This window comes from Rhinatrema bivittatum, chromosome 1 (genome assembly GCF_901001135.1).
Source record: "Rhinatrema bivittatum chromosome 1, aRhiBiv1.1, whole genome shotgun sequence".
NCBI classification, from domain to species: domain Eukaryota; kingdom Metazoa; phylum Chordata; class Amphibia; order Gymnophiona; family Rhinatrematidae; genus Rhinatrema; species Rhinatrema bivittatum.
This window is the reverse complement of record NC_042615.1, coordinates 429,397,444-429,418,033: the sequence shown is the minus strand read 5'-3', so window position 1 is coordinate 429,418,033 and position 20,590 is coordinate 429,397,444. Positions and strand designations below refer to the sequence as shown.

The 20,590-nt window shown below is 45.6% G+C and overlaps 1 protein-coding gene across 1 annotated transcript in view; it reads left to right on the top strand.

Annotated features, from left to right (window-relative positions):
• The window catches only part of LOC115096894 (ubiquitin-conjugating enzyme E2 U-like), a 205,374-nt gene extending 185,088 nt beyond the window's left edge, over nt 1-20,286 (top strand). Inside the window, exon 11 of the mRNA XM_029612142.1 lies at nt 20,122-20,286. Coding sequence (XP_029468002.1) covers nt 20,122-20,264 — 143 coding nt within the window. The 3' untranslated portion in view covers nt 20,265-20,286. The remainder of the gene's footprint in view (nt 1-20,121) is intronic.
• The last annotated feature ends 304 nt before the right edge of the window (nt 20,287-20,590 follow it).

Genomic DNA, 20,590 nt, shown 5'->3' with positions numbered 1-20,590 from the left:
GTGAAAGGCGGTTTGTTACTTGTTTGTCCTTATCTGTGTGGAGGAGGAGTGTGGTAGTGATGGTGAGGAGGAGGAGGAGTGTGGTGATGGTGATGGTGAGGAGGAGGAGGAGTGTGGTGATGGTGAGGAGGAGGAGGAGGAGGAGAGTGGTGATGGTGAGGAGGAGGAGGAGAGTGGTGATGGTGAGGAGGAGGAGTGTAGTGGAGGATGGAGCGTGACAGGAGTGGGAGGAGAGGACAAAGAGGGGAGTGGAGTAGAGGGAGGGGGAGGAAAGAAGAGGGACCTAGTGGTAGGGGTATGAGGAGTAGAAGGGACAGGGCTAATGGGAGAGATAGGCAGGAGGGAAGTGATAGGAGGGTGGGGGTGGGAGAAAGGGTGAGGCAGGAATGAATGGTGGAAGGAGGTAGGGTTAGGCAGCCAGGCCAGAGGGGAAGGGAGCTGGAAGTGCAGGGTGAGGTGGGGGGGAGGAAGGGAGTGGGGAATCAGGTGGGTCGGAGAGTGAGAGTAGGGAGGAGACCCCTCCGGAAGTGGCACCACAATCAGGCAGCCAGGCAAGGGTGAGGCAGCGTGCTATCCGCTTCAGCCAGGAGGGCAAGGATCGGCTCATTGAAGGAGTCCTCTGCCGTTATGCCCATCTATTTGGCAACCTCTCAGTGAAGACCTCTAAGGCAACCAAGGCACAGCTATGGGCCAGCATTGCAGCGGACATCAGGCACCAGAGTGGGATCCAGCGCACCGGGGAGCAAGTGGCCCACCGTTATCGGGACATCAAGGCCCAGCTGAAGGGCAAGTTAGCAGAGAGGAATGAGCACCTGTGCGAGACTGGAGGAAGTCCCCTTGCCCAATAAGGTTCAGTGACATGGAGAGGCGCCTAATGCAGTGGCTGGGACCAGACGTGTTTGAGGGGTTGGATCCATGACTTGACACATCCTGCCTCGAAGATGGTAAGTTGGCCTGTACCCCCCACCAAGTCCTTTGCTGTCCTGTTCAAGGTTCATACACAATGCTTAGAACTGCTTTGTGTGTAAGTTCCCCGTGTGCTCTCCCCCATCCCCCAAGCCACAGACTGAGACTAGCAGTGTGGGTGTAACCCAAATGCTTAGAACTGTTTTGTGTTTAAGTTCCCCATGTGCTCTCCTGACCAGTCTTGACCTCCCCCTCCTCCACCCCCCAGGCCACTGGCCATTAGGTACAGAGAAACAACATTACTTTATAAGCAGCATGACGTTGGTCAATGAAAATGTGTCCCTGTGTCCTGCTACTGGAATGCAACAAAATGCTGTGGTACTGATGCTGTCTATCCTTTTTTCCCCCTGTTTCCACAGAGCACTCTGGTCCCAAGCAGGGAGAGTCCAGGAGACAGGTGGGAAGGCCCAGGCACCAGTCGTGATCCACCTGGGACAAGGCGGCCACCAATGTTCAGCAGGCCCTTCTGTATGGATGCCATGACGCAGTGGTCAGATGGCGAGGAGGAAGAGGTGGGCCCCATGACAGCACCCGAAGGCAGCCCCCTCAACTTGTCAGCTGCCCTCGGCAGTCTGGAGTAGGAGGGCTCCACCCCTGCTCTGCAGGCGAGCAGCCCACTCAGTCTGGAAATAGGTCCTCCCAAGACGCTCACCCAGCTAACCCCAGTAATGTCACCACACAATCCTGCACTTGTGGCATCAGCCCCAGGACCCTATGACTGGCACACAGGCAGAGCAATTGTGGAGGAGATCCCTAACACGGCTAACCCGCCACCTCCAGCTCCACACGGCAGCATCTACCCAGACATCCACCAGCATGACTGCAGCGATTGGCACACTTAACACCATAATGCTACAAATCCTGCAGAGGATGGCGGACCAGCAGTCAACTTCCTCAACAACATCTACACCCCAAAGCAGTCCCTCAAGGTCCCGAGGCCACAGGGGACGTCCCCCCAAGACAATGCCACCTCCCACAGGACCAGCACGACATGGCAAAGGGCCCTGAGGGGAATACAAGAAAGCCTGAACTGGCCAGGTCAGAATCTCATAACCACCACTGGGAGTTGCCGTGCCATTAAGATGGAAGAAGATGCATGATCCAAAGCAGATGAGGCACCACCTCCCACCCTCCTGATCAACTGGGCCATCTGCATCCGCTGCGCCACTCTGCTGTGTGATGTGGGGTGCCTTCAGTTTTCAAGGGCTGAAAAATCTAGCTGTGTGCTGTGGGGTGCCTTCTGTGCTCCAGGGCTTCAACTGCCACTTGGGATGTCTCGTCCTGGGCCTCCTCCTGCCGCCATGCCGCTGCTATCTCATCCTGGTCCGTCACTGCTGTTGCCACACCCTTGATGTGTTCCCCTGCTGCCAACATGCTGAACTGTATGCTACCTTGTCTGCTGCCTGGACTTTCACTCTGCTGCCGGGCCTCTCAGGCTCTCCCCTTTCAGTGCACTCTTTCAACATGGACCGCCTGGGCCCTATGCCTATCTACACATTGTATACTGTCCAGCAGTAATCTTTGTATTGCAATATCTGAGCAATTGGGGTGCCACTTCCTGTTTCTCTGTTCCTAGCTAATCATACTTTGCCAGTACAGATAACACCCACTACCTGCATATGTGTGTGCAGTATACTCTTTATGTTGGAGTTACATTCAGTGATAAGTGATGTTGCACAGAATTAGCCCATTTGGGAGCAATTAGTTATCTAGTACTTGCAGATAATGACTACCTATGAACGTCTAATGTATGGTTAAACTGCTGATCTAATAAATCACAATACCCTGCACAATGTTGTCAGGAATAAATATCCTGTTTAACCTACCACCTTTTGTGTCCTCTTTATGTTCCTATTGTGCCCTTGGTTTACACCCACCACACCTAGCATGCTGCATCACACCCCTTAGGTAGCACATTGGACCAATGCAGAGCTTCCTAAATGCCCCCTGTCTGAGATTCAGTACAGCAACGTCTGCACCTGCCATTGACATACCTTACAGTTAGGTTCATGTACTAGGAGGGTGCTAAGGAGGACCCTGCAGTGTAAACATAATGGGAGTACATGACATGTTCCTCACAGTAGAAAAGGTACTGTCCCTCAGTACAATCTATGCACAGTCAGGGAGCGTTCTGATGTATGCATGTTCTTATGATCTGTGAGGAAAGGGGAAGGAGTGGGCAGCAGTCTATTCTAATTGCAGGGCTCATTTCAGCCACTGTTGGTGGTGAGGACTCTAAACACGTATTTCTTAGCAGTGTTCAGTATTACAGCTATCTCAGCCTGACAAACGCCACGTATGTGAGCCAAACCTATGCTAGGGTACAAACCGAGTTTGCTTCCTATATTGGTCTCTCACATGGGCTGGTAAACGGAAGATGCCTTCCACCAACTCTGGGTGACTGACAGGCAGATTACCAACTTCTGGTGCCATGCAGGACATCCATTATAGTGGTGGATCATGCCTCCGCTCAATGTCCTGGTGCTATAGGCATACAATAGTGTGTAGCCATTCTCATCTGCACAAGCTAAGCATGTACCCTGTGCATACTGATATATCAGTGTACATACACCACATGCCAGCTTGTACATGGATTCCTGTGTGGCAGGGAAGGATTCCTATAGTTACTGTCTTAGCCTTAAGGTTGTGGGCCACTGAAAGGTGATGCATGGGAATGGTTATGTAGCTATCTGCAAGTCGTTTATTAACACACTTGCACAGACTGTCAGCGGACAGGTTACAAGGCTGTTGCTAGTCGTAAGGAGAGGTTAATATAATAATGCTAATGTGTCATACCCGTTTACATGGTTCAACCTATGTAAGGAATGTTCAACAGGCCTTGAGTGTCTATCTGGTGTCCATGTGCACACAGAAGTGGTGACTGCTGGTGTGCAGTCAGTGTTAACTACCAGTATATTAATTGGATGGGCAGACCACACATAATGTTATGTTATCGGAGACACAGCCATTCCTCCAGAAAAGGCCAAATGTTGCAAGATTTGGTCACCATCCGTCATGACACGCATTCCTCCGGTGGCATCTCCCAGCTATGGTGTGTGCATGCACCCTTTATAGTGTGGGCCATGTCCAACATGTGAACACTGTCTGAAGGGCAACAATGTGTAGTACACAGTCCTACATTCTCTTCACAAATATTACATTGCCAGACATTGATATATGAGCCACTATCCATGGTTAATGACATTGTTGATAGTGCATGTTGTTTGGAAATCCAGTATAGTCCACTGACAAGTATCTGTCTGTGTTGTTAATAGTAATTAATGTATACCTAATATTTAACACAACAACATACAGTTACATGCTGCAGAACCCCAGTGGACTTTCCTCCCTACCGGTCTGCTGTTCAAAAGGTTACAGGTAACGAATGTTGCTCACACATCATTATCAGCGGAATATTAGTGTTTGCACACACTGTGTGATCTGTGACACCATCACATGATATACCCACTTCACCCCTGTTCTTCTACATACTCCATCTTGAAGCTCCTGTTCCTGCAAGACTTCTTGAGGGACATCATGTGAATGGGATGCATACCCTCCCAACTGAGGGATATGGGTGCATCTATCTGAGTTGGAAGGAGGTATAGGGCCATATCTGGTCCATATTCCCTCTATTGTTGCACACAGCTCAGTTAGCACTGACTGAGATAACCACTGTCCTGCAGCTCCTGTGGAATACATAGTTGGGCAGCAAGCTAAAGGGGGTCATGGCCACATATAGGCTCTCACGCATTGCCATAGTCCCAGTGTCTGAAGCTATATGTATCACAGTGTGGCCCATACTTCTGTACTCCTTTATGAGTAGGTTTGTGTGGCCGTAGAGGACACAATCCTTGACCAGATAGTCTGCCACTGTAATTGGACATCCGGCATCTCGGAGCCTTCTACCTCTTGGCATATATGCTGTAAGGTGTTGCCTAGATGTCCAGCCCACTGGGTGGCCTGTGTATGTAGTACTTCACAGTCCAGTTGCAAACACTGAACACTGCAATGCTGTTGTCGGCCCCCTTAGGCACAGCTTGGTACCCTGACACATTCCACCTCAGGAAGGACAGGTTGCCATGTCCAAGAATACAGCATGTATCGTTTACTACCTGTTTAATGTATGCGCATTCAGCTAATGGAGCTCCTGGACCACATAACTGTGTCACTGCATGGTGCACAATTGTTAAGGATGCACATGTGCTTGGCCAAGTGGCAGGTATTATTACATTGTAGCCTAGAATGCAGGGCTCATGCCTAGTTTGGCCTTCCTGATATCCCCTTGTGGAGGCCATCCCCAGGTGCAGGCATGTGGTCTGCTGGCAGTAGGGTGCACCCTTATATGGTACAATACATTTATTTATTTATTTATTTTAAAATCTTTTCTATACCGTCGTTAAGCAGATGCCATCATAACGGTTCACAATAGGGCACATAACTACATGTTGCATAAAATGTCTTAAATTATAACAACTAAACAGGTGCCATCAAAATACTGTAACATAGTTTCATAATAAGTATTAATTGGTGGGTGTTATAAGTCATATCCAGTTCTCTCTGTCTCAGCTATAAGATAAAGTACTACTTAACTCTAGTTCTTTGTTGTTAAAATAAAAAGAAAGAATAAAAATTAGAAACACACGCATTAAGTAAAAAGGTGTGTGTGTGTGGAGTTCGACTGACTGTAACCTACATTTCCGTGGGTTCTACTCTCCATTCTTTTTGTAGTATGCTTGCTTAAATAGCCATGTTTTAAACTTTTTCTGAATGTTTTGATGTTTCTTTGCAATCTGATTTCTAAAGGCATATTGTTCTATATTGGGGGTCCTGCTAGGGATAGGCCCTATCCTTTACTTGAGTTAGTCTGGCCATCTTAACATAAAGGCTCTATGTATAAATCTACATGGTATTATGGTTGAGGAGCTAATCTGAGAGCAGAGGAAGGGTGTGTTACGCAGAGGCTAGGTACCACTTGTACCCCGATATGCCATCTTGGTATTGGGTGGTGCTGTGGCCAGCAACATAGTTGTCATGATGGCTGAGACACACACCGATCTGTGGGATGGCCTCCGATATATTGTGGGCGGACTGGGTGGAGATTGGGGTCTGGTCACAGTGCAGACCTAACATCATCCCAACTATTCACCTTCCAGGGCAGCGTGCCATTATACTGTACAGTATGAGGGTGACTGTCCAGTTCATCCAACATACAATTTCATCCACAAATGTGTCCACTATTGTGATAGTGGAAGACATTAGTTTGGCACCCTGTCTGAACCCCTGTTGTCCTCATTACTTCGAGTAGCAAGCATGGAAGCAGCTGTTGCTGTACAGTTATGTGTGTCAGTTAGTGGTTTGTCACTGACACCCATCCACGTGCAGCTGTTCCCCAGAGCTCTGGAAGATGTTGCCCATATGTTGTGTGCTGAGAGGCTGGTACCCTCTATCCAGACACCTAGCACACATTCATTATTACCGCTCATTGATCACCTATTCATCCTATACCACCACTTGTTTGCTGCTGCCACAGGAGTACTATACATTTTTAGGAACAGGTAGTAGGCTGTACACCAATGTACCTCTTCACCTGCATAGCCGTATAGCTGGCCCCCTTCATCCATACATTCCACCCTGTGCAGCCTCCTCTTGTGTTCTGCCACACAAGAGGACGACACATGGGTAATGCGTGATCAGGCAAAGCCTTATGCTCCAGGGACACATTCACATATGAGTATGGAAGTCCTTTATTTGGACGTCAGGACCTGTGCTGGAAGGCTGTGTTATCATCTGTCATTCTTGGTGGATTACCCGTGGACATTAGTTTGTCATCATACTCTGCAGTAAGGCAGCTATGCTGGCGTTGGAAGAGCCAACACGGTTATAATGGACTCCGTTTGGAGGTGCGTGAATGACTGTGTGTCAGCTCACTGGAAGCGTGCTGTAGGGTTCCAAATGCCTGGTCAGTGGTGCTTCCATGTTACACAGCATGCTTTCTGTCCTATTGAACCAACTGCAGTGGGTTACGTGCCACCAGCCACACCCAGATCTGTGGCTTGTGACACTCTAACCCCTTTGTGGATGGTTGTGCAGGCCATCTGCTGAGGGCCTGGGTGAATAGGCACTCTGTTACAGTCCTGACAGCCTCATTGGCAATGTGCACACATCTCCATGTTTGTCTAGATTGCAGGCTGCTACTTTCTGCCCCTTATAGACATTTGAAGGGCAGCTGCCACCACGTTGATGGGGACTGCATCACTGTCACATCCACCTGTCAGTCCACTTATGAGGGCTCACTCCTCAGTAATGGCCATCAATTACTCAATAGAGCACTGTACACATGCATGCAACCTCCCTTTGGCAGCCTGGCAGATCAGTGTGCTGCTGGTGAAAGCCTTTCTGCGAGGTGGCTGCCAACAGTCAGCCCATCACCTTTTGGCCGGAAAAAGTGACATGTGAGTGTGTATTCCCATGTGGCAGCTCAGTGCAGACAGCACTGCTGATAGTTTAAACAAGTGACATGTTATAACAGGAGTGTTAGGCCTCCATTAAATGGTGGCTGGGTGTTCCAAAAGGGGACATCTATATCATGAACAGTCAGACGGCCTATGTGTGTGATCGTACCATGAGTATGCATGGCCAGGTGGCTATTTTCTTGCTTCACATGCGCACTGTGTTGTTCACTAACTCCATCAGATAAGTGTCCCATATCTGGCATGAATCAGATGTCTGGTACGCCTTGGATGCAAGGTGTGAAGTAGACACCAAGGCTGAGCTCTGCTGCTGTTCCATCAGTAATTGTACTGTCACTAAACAGTTCGTACTGTTAGTGGGGACCTGATGTCCAAGGCGAAACATACTGTACTAATATTCACATACCATATACATGTACCATATCACAATGTGCACATGAGCACCTTGGGATTGGCATTCATAAACAGGATAAATGGTGGCTGAAGCCCCAACTGCCCTGTTTTGACAGCTATGCCAGGCTGCCCATTGACCTCCACAGCACTGGTTTCACAGTCGTAGCCAAATACATGATGTGAGCAGCGATTTATTTTCAAGTGGTAATCCATGAATATGTAGGCCTGAATACATGTACATGCATATTCAGTTAGAGGGAGGCCAGTGAAGGGTGTGTGTGAAACTAATCACCGAGTCATGGGAGCAGGCACTGTACAAACCGTCACCGATGTTTCATGTCTGTACTACATGTGGTTATGGAGGCTGATACACAGTATTATTGTCCCCATGACAGCACTGTTAGCTCTCCCACACTGCTATGGCCGTATGTAGCTAACTGTACATGTATCTCCTTTCCTTCACAAAGATTCTGTTTAGCAGCATACAGCTTGCACAACCATGTGCATGCAACAACATAGATGGCTCTCCTTTTGGCCAGCTGCAATGACCCAACACTTGTGTGAATGTGGGATGATGCTACAGTGATAAGGGACTTTCAGATAAGTCTGTGTGGCGCCAGATGCTTTTTTTCTCACACACCCATTCATGAGGCATCAGGATGGTGTAGGGCTGGTATGTGTTCCCTGCTGTGTATTGAGGCTGTGCTGCCTAGGCCCTCACTGATACCACTTGCAGACTGAAGGGTTGTTAGTGTTGCTGCAAGATGCACATGACAATAATTGAGGGGTCAAATAAGGAACGCGTGAAGTACGTAGAGTTCATTAGTCCTAATGGCCGTAAATGAAGCACCTATATGCATGGGATAGTGATGGCATTAGGACTGACAGAGATAAGGTCCATTATAGGTACAAATGTAAGGTGTTAGCAAATCTGGTGAGGCCTGTGAGTGTGTTGTGTTCATGAGGACGTGTGTACAGTACTTTCATCCTTGGTGGGAAGTCAGTATGTAGCAAGTGCTTAATCCAATGCCACTGAATAAGTAACACACATTCAGCACCTCAGCAGTGCCTAGAGCCAGCTCTTAGGCACCCTGTTATGGGCTATACCCTCAGATTTAGAGCACCACCCCCAAACAGTTGTTGGGTGGACAGACTTAGCAAGACTTAAAAATAGGTCTGGACATTAAACTATGTCCTAACCGTCTGTGCCCGAACTGCCCTGCTGGGGCAAGGTTCTGTCCCATGCCTTCCTTAAAAGTGGGTCTGTATAAGGTGGTGGCGAAGCTGGCTGCCACTGACTGTGTTCTCATGAAGTCGTGCACGCACACATGGGGGATCAGGATCTATAGCTAGGTATTCCATGCTGAAGAGCCACATTATGGAAAACACAGCAAAGCAGGATTATCCTAGCAACTTTGGGGGAAGCATACAGTAACGCTCCCCCAGTCTTGTCCAAACATCGGAAGCAGCTCTTCAGAAGGCCGAAGGTACGTTCGATGACTGAGCGTGTGGCACGTAAGGCCTCATTATAGCCCATCTGTAGCGCCGTGGCAGGCGGGAGGATTGGGGTCATGAGCCAGGGCCTGCATTCATACCCTGAGTCTCCTGTAGCAATGACATAGGCAAGACATTACAATAATGATGTTTGTGTCAGATGGGTGTATGTACTCAATACATGCAGTAGAACCGGATGGATTGAGGCAGGCCATTCTTGTTTCCTAACACCCTATTTGTGGGGCCCCATGCTTGCTTTGTCCTACAGCAGGTGTGCTGCTATTAGGAAGTATAGTAGTGAAGGGCCCCTAGACAGCGACATTTATGTCAGCAGTGTGTATGTGGTAGGTCCGTAACATCACGGTCCTTAAAGATTATATACCTGTGTTCGGCTCGTATGCATCATGCACTCTAGTCGTCATGTACAGACATATCTGCTCAACCTGACCTTTTATGTAGGTACGCATTCCCAATGACATACATGGTATAATCTGCCTGCTCCCGAATGCGCACAGCTGACTAGAAGTGATCATGAGAAGTATCATGAACGTCATGACCTCAGGAACACCTGTGGAAGTGAGCTGCCCTTACATCACCATTGTAGAATCACCTTTGATAATGCCATTAAACATGGCTATACCTAATATGTGTAGGCTGTCCACTAGTGAAGTGAAGTGAGCAAGCCATGCCACATACAGGCCATACTACGGCCGGTGTGAACCTGGAGCTTGGCAGCCCATAGCAACTGGCTGGGTGCAAGAGGCATTCCACCACTTAAGGTTACATTATGAACCACTGAGGCCTGTTGTGATGGGGACATATCATTCCATCTGGACAGGCGTATACATCACATTTGTGTGCCATTACAGAGATAAACATTGCAAACGTGGTTGATGTACGGAAACGTACTACAAGCCAACCATCACTGTACAGGCCAGCTTCGAATTTGCGAAACAGAGATGATTGCCTGAGTATGAAGGAATTGTGCGCTGATCCCGGAAACCTGGACATCACTGAGAGGATCCGCATTCCAGCATCACACACCACTTGCATGTTGAGGGAGTGGAACTGCTTTCTGTTGCGGTACGCCGCCTCCAGGCGACAGGGTGGAATGATGGCCACATGAGTGCAGTCAATAGCTCCATTGACATTCGGAAAGCGGGCAATGGCATAGAAACCACGCTTGAGGTCCACCAGGTCCTATCTGTTGCGCGGAAAAGCTATGTATCGAGGCATGTGGGCTATAACTGCTTCAATGACCTGGTCCAGACACCATGAAAAGGTGCTCTGTGACATCCCACCCACAACAGCTACTGTGGATTGGAAGGAGCCACTTGCTATGAAGTGCAGGGCGGCCAAGAGTTTGGTGAGGCCGGGGACAGCACGGCTCTTTCGGGTTCGAGGGTCAAGAGCACCTTGTATGTCTTCATATATTTGCAGGATGGCACGAGAGTTGAGGCGATACCTGGTGATCACAACGTCCTCTGGCATACCCAGCAATGAGGTTCGTGGAAGATAGATCCGCTGCCTGTACCTGTGGCGACATCGACCCACGTCCTGGCGTCTGCGTTGGGCCTGCTCAGCCATGGAGTGAGCCTGCCCCATACACTGGGAATGTGTAGATGGTGTTGGGAACATAGACCTACTAACAACAAGCCTTTTTATTGCGTAGGAATAGCTTTGTAGGTGTGTGGGGATTGATTAAATTCATTTTCGCTCACTGTGATAATATCGCTGTGTGCGCTACGTGCAGCGATACAGTCTATTGCAATTGAAAAAGGTGTAGTTATTGGCAGTGTTAGGAGCCGCGCTAACAGCGCAGCCATTTCGCGGTTTGCGGTAAGTCCGCCCTACTTTACATTTGTCCCGCCCCAACTCTGCCCTCTGAATACTAAACTTAAAATTTGCATTCGCAGACCGCAAAAACAGCTGTTAGCCCAGTGTGCGATATCGCACGCGATAAGTCCTTAGAAAATAAGGCCCAATGTCTTGCAAAAGCATTCGACTCCCTAAAAATTCAGCAGATTTGTGTGGATTACAAATGACACACAGTTCCAGACAGTGGGGTAGATTTTTAAAGTTATGCGTGGGCATAGATTTGTTCGCGCTACCCGGTGCGTGTCCTTCCTGGCCTCTTAAAATTTGTGTTGCTTGCGCACGGCCCACATACAATGTACTTGGTCATTTTTGCATGAACAACCCTTTTAAAATTTACCTCTCATTGTCCCATTTCCAGGTCATTTATAAATATATTAAAAAAGTAGTCCAGAACAGATCCCTGGAGCACTCCAGTATTCACCTTTCTTGATTGGGTAAATTGACCTTTTAGCCCTTCTCTCTGCTTTCTCTTTTTTTTAACTAGTTCATAATCCACATTATACACTACCTCCTGTCCCATGGCTTTTTAATTTCCTAAGAAGGCTCTCATGAGAGACTTTGTCAAACACCTTCTAGAAATCCAGATATGCTATGTCAACTGGCTCAACTTTATCAACATGTTTATTTACACCATCAAAAAATGTAGCAGATTGGTGAGGTAAGACTTCTCTTGGCTAAATCTTGTCTTCATTAACAGCTATTTCCAAGGTATATAAAAAGAATAATAGGTTCTAAAAGCCTCTCAAATTTCCCCTGTGTCACAGGTGAATCCATCCATAGGAGTTTTCATAGCAGTAAACAGGTTAGAAGAAATAAAAGTCTTTAGTTTATGGACTAACAACTTATCGCTTTATTCCCTTTATCATAAAATAACTGCTTAACCTTACAATAGTTTTCCCCACTTTTGTGTAATAATATACTTAAGTAAAGTACACTATGAAGTACAGCTTCCTGAAGATGAGTAAAACAGTATCTCTTATTCAACAGCTCGGCTTATGTAAGTCATCTCTCGACCTTTCTTCAAGTGCTCTGGCATTATGAATTCTGGCCACATTTAAAGAAATCAACTTCCCTCTCAAGGTTGCTTTAACGGCCTCACAAAGAATATCCCCAGGAACTTCCCCAGTATCATTGTTCTCAAAGTATGCCTCAATAGCAGAACATACTCTTTTATCCCTTAGCAGACAATCATCCAGTTTCCAACCTCTGGAAGTCTGAACCTGAATATCCAGATCACATTTAAGCATGATGGATGCATGGTCAGATTATTCAATAAGGCCAGTCTCTACCGAAGTGACTGTAATCAGCTTAACCTTATGTATGAAAATAAAACCAATTCTAGAATAGGAGTTGTATGGAGGGGAATAAAAAAATGTCTTTCTTATTTAGGTAAAGATATCTCCAAAGGTCTACAAGCCCAGGATCAGACAACAGCTATTCAAAAAGGATATTATGCCTCAGGTCCTTAGAGACTGGACCAGTTTTATCCAACAGAGGTGAAAGAATCATATTAAAATCTCCACCAATAAAAATTCTTCCCTCAGGAAAAGATAATAGGTCAGAAAAATATTGGGAAACAAATTCATTCTGATTAATGATTGAAGAATAAATGGATGTCAAAGTGATGGAATACCAAGTTACCTTGCCTTTAACAAACATATAACATCTGTCATTAATCTAGATTAATGTCAGCTACTGAATTATTTAATAAATATGTAGTTGAGATATTGGCCTTTGAGATAGATAAAATTCCTGTGTTATCAAAATTGTATTACCTGCCCACTAAAAGATTGCTCCAAGTTCAAGAAGGGGGTACAGATGTACTGAATAGTCCTGGAGTCTCTACTTTTTTAAAGGACTCCATGGACAATATTCATACGAGAGCCACATTGTTGGTCTCTTTTTCCTTAAAAAAAGATAAGGATGTATTTTTTTCAAAGTACTTCCAAACTAAGGACTTTATTTTTTGCGGGCAAAAAATGCAAATATTTCCAGATGTTACACGCGCTACACAAGCGCGTAGGAAACAATTCTTAAATTTGAAAAAACAGGCTCTCGATCTGGGAGCTAGTTATTTCCTAAAATTTCCCTGCAAATGTCATGTAACATTTCAGAATAATAAGTTTATTTTTACTGACCCCACACACTTGGAGCGATTCTTGAAGGACAAGACTCAAAAAACAGTAGGTATAAATTTAGTTAAAGGAGTTAGGGTTGTAATAAATGGTAAAGACATGCAGCAGTCAGGAAACTCCTCCTGTACCCCTAGATGTGGGCTAGAAAATGAAATTTGTTATGTATGTACAATTTGAATTGTTTAAAATATTTTTGGTAATCCTTGGTTTATTACATTTGTAATTAAATGTTATAACTCAATAAAATAAAATAAATAAATAAAAATATAACATCTGTTCGGATCTCTCTTAATCTTACCAACAACAAAAGGAAAGTGCTTGGAAAGTAAATATCTACTTTCCCTTTTGACCTTAGCTGATGTAAAAAAAAAAAAGGGGGGGCAATTTACCTGCTTTTAATAGGAAATTGAGTTTCCTGTATAAAATAGTCAAAACCTTATTTCTGAAAAACAGCCAGAGGCCCAAGATGGCGGCGGTGTGAATAGACACAGGGGAAGCCGCTCCTGCTCGTTTCGATTTCCTGCTAACAATACCTTCTAAAAGAAAGGAAAAGGTTTGCGTCTTTCCCCCAGAGCCAACTTACCTTCAGGGCAGAGATCGATAACTTCCTATGCGATGTCGACAGTGGATGCAAAGGGTGAAATTGTCCCTACTTCGCGTTTGGAGAGGGAGTTCCTGCGCCGTATGGGGAAACCACCTTGAGTCCCCCTGATTATCGGCCCCCACTGCTTACCAGCGTTGCTACTATCACCACAAGGAACAGCGCAGAGAGATGACATCATCCCCGCGGCTGGTGGGGGAAGCGAAGCGGAGGAGCAACGCTGCTGCCGCAGCGCTCCTCAAGTATGCTGGACGCAGCAATGCCAAAGGAATCTGCAGAGCTTGAAATGTCAGTATCATCGGTAGACCTTATGGATGAAGAAGGAAGATCTTGGCTCGCAAGCGATGGGTCCTTCTGGAGCGGCTGCTGTCGGAAAAGGGGGTGAGTTTTTCCAGCCGCCCCCGAAACCGGTCATGGTAACTCTGGAAGCGCTTTGAGATCTGGTGGCTAGCCTTGGTGGGCTAGTGAAGGATTGTTAAAATAAATATGCGAATTTAGCTATAACATACAAACCCTCAATTCGAATTTGGGAGGCCAGATTAAGGACTTAAATAAGAGAGTCGAATTGGTGGAGCAAAAACATACAAGCCCAGGTTTGCAATATTAAATTGATAAAGGACTATGGATACAGTCCAGAAGATTAGAATATCTGGAAAATCATGTCAGGCATTTAAATCTGAGGTTTTTAAATTTTCCACATGTGCTGGGAGAGGACACTCATAGCACTCTTAAAATATTCTTTCTGAAAATTTAAAATTTGAGGCTGAAAAAATCCCATTAGTGAATAAAGTGTATTTTATATCTAACGCCAGTAAAAATCCTAAAACTAGTCAGTTAGAAGCTCTTACTAATCTGACTCAATTTTTGGAAAATTCAACAGCAGAGATCATTAATCGTGGAATGCTACTTGTGTCCTTTGTGGCAGAAAACAATTTGAATGAAGTGATGGAAAGGTACTTCAAAAATATTTCCCTCACTTTCTATGATCAAGCTGTTAGAATATTTCCTGATTTCTCTAGGACAACCCAAATAAGGAGGAGGGAATTTCTTATTATGAGACCACAAATATTACTTTTGGGTTATACTTTGTGTTAAAATATCCTTGTAGATATATTGTCCGAGGCAAAGAAAATGTTTTGTTTTACTCTGTCGGAACATTTGAAATCCTTCATAAATGCCAGGAGTCTGAACATCAATCCTGGGTAACAGATCCCTAAGATAATCAATTTATTGTTCACCATATCCGATAAGCTTGTTTTCTAGTGTTTTGTGGGGTTTTTTTGTTTCTTCAATTACTCCTCTTTGAATTACTGGGCCTCCTTTTACTTATAAATTTACCTTTTAGAAAAGTGATATAACTTACTTTATTTCCTTCTGTACTGGAGATTATCTTAATGAGTTTGCTTGGGTTGTTACATTTCTTTTCTGTATGGAGTAAGATGTATACTTACTTTATGAAAAACTTAATTAAATGTGAATTATAAAACCAAAAAACAAACCTTATTTCTAAGTGTGTCTCTGAGTAACATACTTTGGTTAGTTGGTGAGTTCAGTCCTTTTACATTCAATAAACAACAAAAAAAAAACTCAAAACACTTGGACATGGAAGAAATACTAAAATAACTGTTGAAATGTGATGGTTCCTGTAACAAGCTGGAAAAGAAGAAAATAAAAGCATAACAAGAGCATACAAGCTAAGTTTAAAAAAAAAAAAAACAACCAAATACTCCCTACCACACCCAAATACCTAGGGAAACCAGACTGATGTGCTGAACCAGCCAAACAATGTTAAGATGTAACCCAAAGTTGTTGCGCGTCCCGTCCGCGCTCGGCCCACGCCTGGGCCTGCTTACCTCACTAACTCCTTCACAGGTCCTGGGTCGTCCTCCCCTGCAGCAGCAGCGAGCACAGCCAGGCCTCAGCGTCCCATGGCAGTGGTCGCTGGGCCTTCCACCTCCAGCCAAGCCTCACGGCGGGGTTCGGCGTCCTCCGTGGCGTCTGCCCCGCCCCTAGGCGCACAAACGGACCACCCAGAGGGCCAGGGGCAGATCCCAGCTCCGCAGCGCGCCCTGAATGAACGCTGCTTAAGAGGAAGTGCCTGCCTTCACTTCCTCACCTTGACAACCGGGTCAATCACGCAGTGATTTCTAGTTTGCCTCTGCGTTTCCAGTTTTGTTCCAGTCTCGTTCCAGTTCTGTTCCAGCGCTCTTCTGTTACTGCATCCTCCTGTTCCTGTGTCTCACCAGGTAGTACCTCTCGAACTGTCTTCTCGATACTGACCTCTGCCTGTTCTTGACTACGTTGATCGCCGCCTGGATTTGACCTTTGCCTGTTTCCTTGACCACGTCTGTACGCTGCCTGGAACTGACCTGTGCCTGAACACTGACCATGTCTGACTGCTGCCTGGAACCTGACCTCTGCTTTGGCTGACTACCCACGGACTGACCACTGGTATTGACCCCTACTTTGGCTGACTACACTATCTTGACTCTGGCCCTGATCCTTGCCATACATTCAGAGACTCTCTTCTGGCCTTCTCTGGCACCCCGGACTCCTAGCCTGAACATCGACCGCGCACCCTTGATCGTGGTGGGCACACCCCTGAACTTTCTCTCAAGGAGATCCTGTGAGGCCCACCTAAGACCAGGTGGCCTGGGTAACCAAAGGCTCAACCCAAGGGAACCCCGGGTTGCTAATGGTGAAGCTCCAGTTAGCCTCTGTCTCCTCTTGTGCTCTGCCTCCTGGTGGCATGTGCTCTCTGGGTCTGACCAGGGAGCCTACCAATCATGCACTAGGCCAAGGGTCTACTCCCAGCGCAACCAAAGTCAGGAGGAAGAAGACGTTCATCTCTACCCATACCAACTCTCACCCCAAGTACACAAGATCAAACCACGACAATCTTAAGAAAGGTGAGAGGTGGAAAAGGAGACAGAGGAAACAATAGGGATTAAGTACAGAGGGAGAGAAAAACAAAAAACTTAACACACCCCCCCCACATACAACCAATCTGCAAAAATAAGCAAAAAGAAAAAGTGAAAAGAGAGCAAACTGATTAAAAAATGGAAGAAATGTGAAAAGAAAAGAATATGCACCCTACAAAAGAGAAAAGAAAGAAAAAAAAAGAAACATACCAACACATCAAAAAAGAGAAGACACCTAGACTGTATGGTGCCGACCCCATCACGGACAGCCAAATAAGTATACATAGCTCAGTGTAGGACCCTAGCTCAAGATATATTAGAATAAAAACATAATAAAAGAGAATAGAGAGAAAAGAATAGCAGAGTGGTAGCATCAGAAAAGAGAGTCTGACAGGGCAGACTGGACCATTTCACCCTCTGAGTGATCCGGGGAGGACAGACGCAGCAGCTTCTTGTAGTTATGATGGAGACATCTGATCACTCAAAAGCCAAAGAAGATAAGGTCTTCTACTGGATTTCACTCTGCCCATCACTAATCCATCACTTCCCTGCATTCAAACAGATCCACAAAGCAATATTCTTTACTATGATGTGAGAAATGTAAATTGAAAGGAAGGCCTTTATCTCTGAGCAACGAAGCGAGCGGATGAAAGCTTTTCCATCATTCCAAGGTATACTGGGAAAGTTCTTGGAAAATGTTAATCTTCACCTCCTTGAATATCATAGCCAAAAGCTGGTTTCTGCCAGGGTGGCAGGTTGGAAGTGCTAAGACCTCTTTAACACACTGGGGCAGATTTTAAAACCTACGCGCGCGGCCTACATTTGTGCGAGCTACCCAGCACGCACAAATGTACGCCCAATTTTATAACATGCACGCGCAGCCGCGCACATGTTATAAAATCAGAGGGTCGGTGCACGCAAGGGGGTGCACACTAGTGCAACTTGCTCGCGCCGAGCCCTCGGGGAGACCAGCTGGCTTTCCCCATTCCCGCCCCCCAGCCCTAAAGAACCCCTCCCCCCCTCGTACCTTTGTTGTAGAAGTTACGCCTGCCTGCCAACTGCCGGCGTGTGATCTCCTGGCCCAGCGGCCCTGCAGAGGCCTCTGGCCACGCACCCGCCCATCTTTTCAAGCCCCAGGATTTACACGCGTCCCAGGGCTTTACATGCGCCGCCGGACCTTTTGAAAATAGGCCCGGCGCACGCAACCCCCCTAAGCGCGTAAATCTTTTAAAATCTGCCCCACTCTCTAGCCCCAGAAGCAGACATTTTTTGTCGAAACGCTGCTAGTGGTTGGCACATGAAATTGCTTTCAAGCTGCTTGGGCTGTCTTTAAGCTAAATTCTTTGTTTAATGCTCCCTAGTCGTTAGCAATACAGATCTTGGAGAGGGTTTTAAGACATTTTCTGTACTTTAATTGGACTTTAAATTGCTTCACAAAGCTTAAAAATTTATATGTATCTCTGTAAACCTGGTTTTTTAAATTGCATCAAAAAATCACAAAAAAAATGAAAAACTGAATACTTCTCAAGTGAAGAAATAGCCTTATAGGTGGCACTTGTCTCTCTAATTAGATACTGGACAAACTTTATAGCAAAAAAAAAAAACATTTGTGCCCTTTTGTTGGTTTGGTGTTTACATAGTATTCTTAGGGTGTTTTCAGATTAGAGGCATTTGGCATCCTTTGCATATGTTAATAAGTGAAAGATCTATATCTTTTACAAAATAGAGAAATGGTGCAGTGGCTTATGTGACTGAAAGCAAAAGCAGAATAGTGAACTGACAGCTTCCAAGTGGAATGTATTTTAACTGGGGTTTATAGCAGGGTTTATTTCAAAGCACTGAATTAACAGGTAACAGATACAGGAGTTCTTTCACCACAGGAATTCAAAACTTGAATACCAACTTTCTCAGGGTACAGAGTCAAGACAGTTCTTGTGTCTTTTTGTTCCCAATTTGGGAAAAGCAAGGCTAAAACAATTCACAAGTCTGGTTCAGTTCAAATACAGGACAAGAAAATGATTTACAAGACAACTACCAGGGCAGGAGTCTAGGCAGCTCTTCAGTTGCCATATAGCCTTTAAGGGTTAGGCATCCTTTGAAATTCTGGGTAGCCTATGTAGGATTTTAGCTTGGGGATAGGCTGGGTATGCTGTGTAGCACTTGGTACCCATCAGGGTACTGGAAACAAGAAAGCATGCCCAGGGATCCCTTTTCAAGGACCAGGGCCCAGTGCTGTCCCTCAGGGTTGTAGCCACTGGTTCCTGTATCAAGTTCAATACCAGCTCTTTTCCATTGCATAACCTGGATGTAGTCACTCTGCTCAGAGGATAGAACTCTAGATTCCCACCCTGGATGCACTTCATACCCCACCCGCTTCAAGGACATCAATTTGAAGGTTTAAGTTGTTTTCTCTTTTATTTGGAGCTCTTTGCATGGCAAGCATGTGTACTAATTGAATAGGCAGTATGATCATCAGAAGCCATGTAAGCATGTCTGTCTGGAAAACTCAAAATATCTAAGTAGTTTTTGTTTTTTTTAAAGGAGGTAGATTAAATCTATCTAAGTAGGATCATATCTTACTGCGTTTCCAAGAATAAATAAAAGGAATTCAATTTGATCAGATTGTGTTAAAAATCTTAAAGGTGAATTATGAAAGCCTGGCACACACATAAATTAGGGGATGCACGCACAAGTCGAGCTTACGTGCGCCTACTGAATTTTAAAATCTGCCCAGATGCGTGCATATCTCCCACATTGCGCAGATCTCACTGAGATTCAAATAGGGGCAGGGCGAGGACATGGTCTGGGTGGAGCATAAGCATTTTGGGGTGTGGCCAAGAGATGTGCATGCAAGTACGTTTGCACCCCGTAAGTCTACTTCTGCTATGGAGGAGCTGTAAGTTGTAAAAAAACAAAAACATTTTGGAGGAGTTTAAAGAGTCTAGGATAACTGGGGGGAGTGCAGGCTATTAAACGAAGGGGGTTTGGAGGACCTAGCTCCTAACTGGGTGAACTGGTGGATGAACTGGTGAAATTGGCAATGGCGGGGACGAGCGCCCCTGAGAAAATACCCTGACTTACGCAGTAAAAGGGTGATTTACGCAGCTAGATGCACGCGCATTTAAAATCGGGCATATGTGTACATAAGTCATAAAGTCACCGCATCCCTAAGCGCGCGCTGACACACGCTGGTTTGAAAGTTACCATGTTTATTTCTATTTGTATCATTGTTTTCCATGAATCTAATGTTGTTTTCCTAGATGAAATCATAGACCCACATACTTCAGTACCCAGAGTTCAGAGAATGGAAGTGAGCGAGAAACACGAAGAGTCATGGGAGGAAGAAGTAGACCACCTGGTAGCCTGGACCAACACTCTTAGTACCACAGCATTGGAAGATTAAACTGTGTTATTACTAACACACACACACATTAAACTCATGTCAAACAGTTCCTGGTGAGGATAATTTTCAAAGTGGATAAAAAGCATTTTACTTGCATTACTCAACTGTCTAAAAATGTTCCTCCCTCAATACAGGAAACAGTAGGAAAACAGAATTGTTTGCAAGCAGCTTATTATAGTCTAATGAACACAGGAATTGTATGTTATCAGTTGCACTGAAGCACGCTATATAAAGATTGAAATCAAGTGATATATTAAAATGCCCCATAGTCTTGTTAGTACGATCAAATTGACCAGTTTGTACAACAGTGTGGTCTAATTCAAGAC